Source organism: Diaphorina citri, unplaced genomic scaffold (assembly GCF_000475195.1).
Source record: "Diaphorina citri unplaced genomic scaffold, Diaci psyllid genome assembly version 1.1 scaffold1317, whole genome shotgun sequence".
NCBI classification, from domain to species: Eukaryota; Metazoa; Arthropoda; class Insecta; order Hemiptera; family Psyllidae; genus Diaphorina; species Diaphorina citri.
The window spans coordinates 80,931-84,361 of record NW_007378746.1 but is presented as its reverse complement, the minus strand read 5'-3'; the positions used below and the strand labels follow the sequence as shown (position 1 = coordinate 84,361).

Below are 3,431 nucleotides of genomic sequence, written 5' to 3'. Positions count from 1 at the left end.
ATGAGCTCACGTGTTTCTACCTCAGGAGTAGAAACAGTAGAGAGTAGCTTTGCAGTGGAGTACTATATGCACAGCGACCTCACTCACTTCATAGATGTAAGCACATTACTCTATTATTTCTCTTCTATGGGGAAGTAGATACAGGAGTAGAAACAGTAGAGAGTAGCTTTGCAGTGGAGTACTATATGCACAGCGACCTCACTCACTTCATACCTAGATGTAAGCACATTCCTTACTCATGGAAAATCGATCATAACTTTAGATCGGTTTAAATTTCATTACATTCATTTTTTAACTCAGCTTACATATCCGGCTTTGCCAGCGACCGAAGGCCGCATTTATGCTTAAAAACAGATCTATTACCAGAATCAGCGGCCGAAGTCCGCAATATATTTATTGTTTACAAACTAACATAGCTGATAGCTTTGCCAGCGGCCGAAGGCCGCATTGCCCTTTATGTATTAACGAATTGAAATACACTGGCCTTGCCAGCGGCCAGAGGCCGCATTGCCTTTTATTTATTAATGGGACGAAGTAAACTGGCTTTGCCAGCGGCCGAAGGCCGCATTTATGATTAACAACAGATCTATTACCAAAAGCAGCAGCCGAAGGCCGCAGTATGTTTATTCTTTACAAATTTAACATAGCTAGCTTTGCCAGCGGCCGAAGGCCGCATTTATAAGTAAGTAATGTGCTTACATTTCTCCGGTCAGGTGGCGTGTATTCTCCTCGCCTGTCTGGTCATTGTGTGGTCAGGTATACAGACCTGGTCCCGCTCCCGGCGCAACGACAAGGCCACCATCGACCTGTTCACCCTGTCCGAAATGGCCCTGATCCTGTCAGGCCACCTGGCTAACGTGTTGTACGCGGTGTCCGCAGCGGTCACGCTGTATATGTTCCTGGTGTATAAGTGTCAGGACGTGATGTACCGCGTGTTGGAAACCGGACCGCTGGTGTCCACCCTGTATACAAACATGTATATCGCGTTCCTACTCAAGGTAAGTAGTTTTTTTTTGACGAGTGTTTCACCACCGTTTTTTACTTCGTAGCAATGAAACAACTGCTACATTAGAATCCTGTGGTCTGTGTCTGAGCTTAACCATCCAGTTAGTATGTTCATCAGATGGGTGAAGAAGGACACAATACTTCCCATTTAGGTGCTGGATCAACACGAGAACACCAGAAAGTAACCCGTTGAAATATTTGCAATCGAAAGACAAGTAAATTTTTTTTGTCGATGTTCTACTTATTTTATTTAAATTATATTCTACTTTAATTAGGTAAACAATCAATGCCCATGTTTCACTAATCTTTTTACACTGGTAATGTCATCACTAGTCGCTACTCAATTGTCCTCACAAGGTGGAGTGCTCCCCGAAATCCAAGCACAGAATTTTCATTTGTGAAATAGAACTGAAATCTTAACCTTCAACTCCCAGTCCTAGATTTGTCAGGGTTGAGAAGAAGCCATCTTTGATTTCCAATGGTTTAGTACAAGCGCTACCACGCCACCTAGTGGCCAAACTAAAGAAAAATTCCTTTTAAAAGAGGGGAAATGGTCTTGAGGAGAGGGGAAATTTGTTAAGATTCCACAAGAAAAACACGTGATATAATATTATAGATAGGTCCAACTTTCTTTCTTCTTTTTTACAGGCGGTACGTCTACCTCAACTCAGCCTGTCAGTATTTGGCGCACCTACTTTATCGCTAACGAATGGAATGAAATTCAATCCAAAAGAAAAACTTCCCTACTGGTGCAAATTCTGGTTACTGTTTATCTACTGAAGGTAAGTGACCCAAATTGAGACCCCGTCTACCCGTCCTACAGGCGGTACGTCTACCTCAACTCAGCCTGTCAGTATTTGGCGCACCTACTTTATCGCTAACGAATGGAATGAAATTCAATCCAAACGGAAAACCTCCCTATTGGTGCAAATTCTGGTTACTGTTTATCTACTGAAGGTAAATGAACCTCTCTATTGGTGCAAATTTTGGTTACTGTTTATCTACTTTTAAGGTAAATGAACCTCCCTATTGGTGCAAATTTTGGTTACTGTTTATCTACTGAAGGTAAATGAACCTCCCTGTTGGTGCAATTTGGTTACTGTTTACCTACTAAAGGTAAATGAACCTCCCTATTGGTGCAAATTTCGGTTACTGTTTACCTACTTAAGGTAAATGAATCTCCCTATTGGTGGAAATTTTGGTTACTGTTTCTTTATCTAGGTACTGAAGATAAATGACAGAACGAAAACCATTTTGTTTAGGTTACAATTTGTATGAGCGCCGTGTTATTATTTGATTACGCAATGTGCAACATAACACTAAGTTAGTGGAGAAAGTAAACTCCGTGACTTAGTGGGCGGGGTCAGAAGTTTTTTCGACTCTTTGCTTGGAGTTCGGGGTGAACTTAGCCTTGTGAGGACAATATTGAGTAGGTACCTACTTTAATCGAATAGCGACCCGTGGCGTCATTACCAGTGTATCAAGATTCTTGAAAGACGGAAATTGATTGCAAAGGAAGCACTTGGTAATGCTGTGATATCCACAAAATTTGTGATAGCTTTATCTCAGATGAAATTATATCCCTATTTGGTGTAAATATAACTGACTGAACGTTACGTTGTTTGATTCCAGATTGCAGGTTTCGAGAACTTCGCTCTAGCTCAGCCAGAACTTAACACGCGGGTAACAGATGAGATGGTCTACATCCCTGAAGATCCTTTACTCAAACTGGGAGTGGCCATATGTACCTATCTAGTAGTATATCTAACTCAGGTATGACGTAATAATTGATTTTAAAACCACATTAAAGGACTTTCAACAGGTTTGATAGAGGGAAGAGGGACTGAAATCGAAGATAGAAGTAGTCTAGGATAGGAGATGGCAGCGTTTTTTGAGAAGGCGTTTGTTTATATAAGTATTTTTTTTTTTTTTACAAAATTTACAAACTTAATGCTAACAATACAAAAAATAGGCAATGAAAAATAAAATCAATAGACCGGTAGCGAAAACAAGAGAAAAGCAAGAGAAAATGACAATATAGAAAAGAGAGAAAAAAAGTAAATTACAAATTAGAAAAGAGAGCAAAAAAAAATCAAATTACAATTTGGAAAATCAAATCAAATTGCAGAAAAAAATATAAAATTCAGAAAATAAAATCAAACAAATGGGGGGTACTTCTGCACAAGTACTTACCCAGATTTTTACTTTCTATTAGGACCAGAAGTCACGTCCGTGGAAAAGAAAAGCTCCTTTTTGTATTTAACCTAACCCTATAATAACACTAATCACTGATATAATTGTGAAAACTCCTTCTTGCGTTTAACCTAACCCTATAATAACACTGGTCACTGCTCGTTTATGCCAGTTTCTTTGGTAGCAATATTCCACGGACGTGACTTCTGCACAGGTACCCAGATTTTTTCCCC

General features: G+C 39.8%; 1 protein-coding gene across 1 annotated transcript in view; it reads left to right on the top strand.

Moving 5' to 3' along the window:
• LOC103515314 (meckelin) overlaps positions 1–3,431 on the top strand; it is a 7,333-nt gene continuing 3,902 nt past the window's right edge. Inside the window, exons 1-5 of the mRNA XM_026828048.1 lie at positions 1–96; positions 714–998; positions 1,739–1,787; positions 1,829–1,962; positions 2,638–2,778. Of these exons, the coding sequence (XP_026683849.1) occupies positions 1–96; positions 714–998; positions 1,739–1,787; positions 1,829–1,962; positions 2,638–2,778 (705 nt within the window). The remainder of the gene's footprint in view (positions 97–713; positions 999–1,738; positions 1,788–1,828; positions 1,963–2,637; positions 2,779–3,431) is intronic.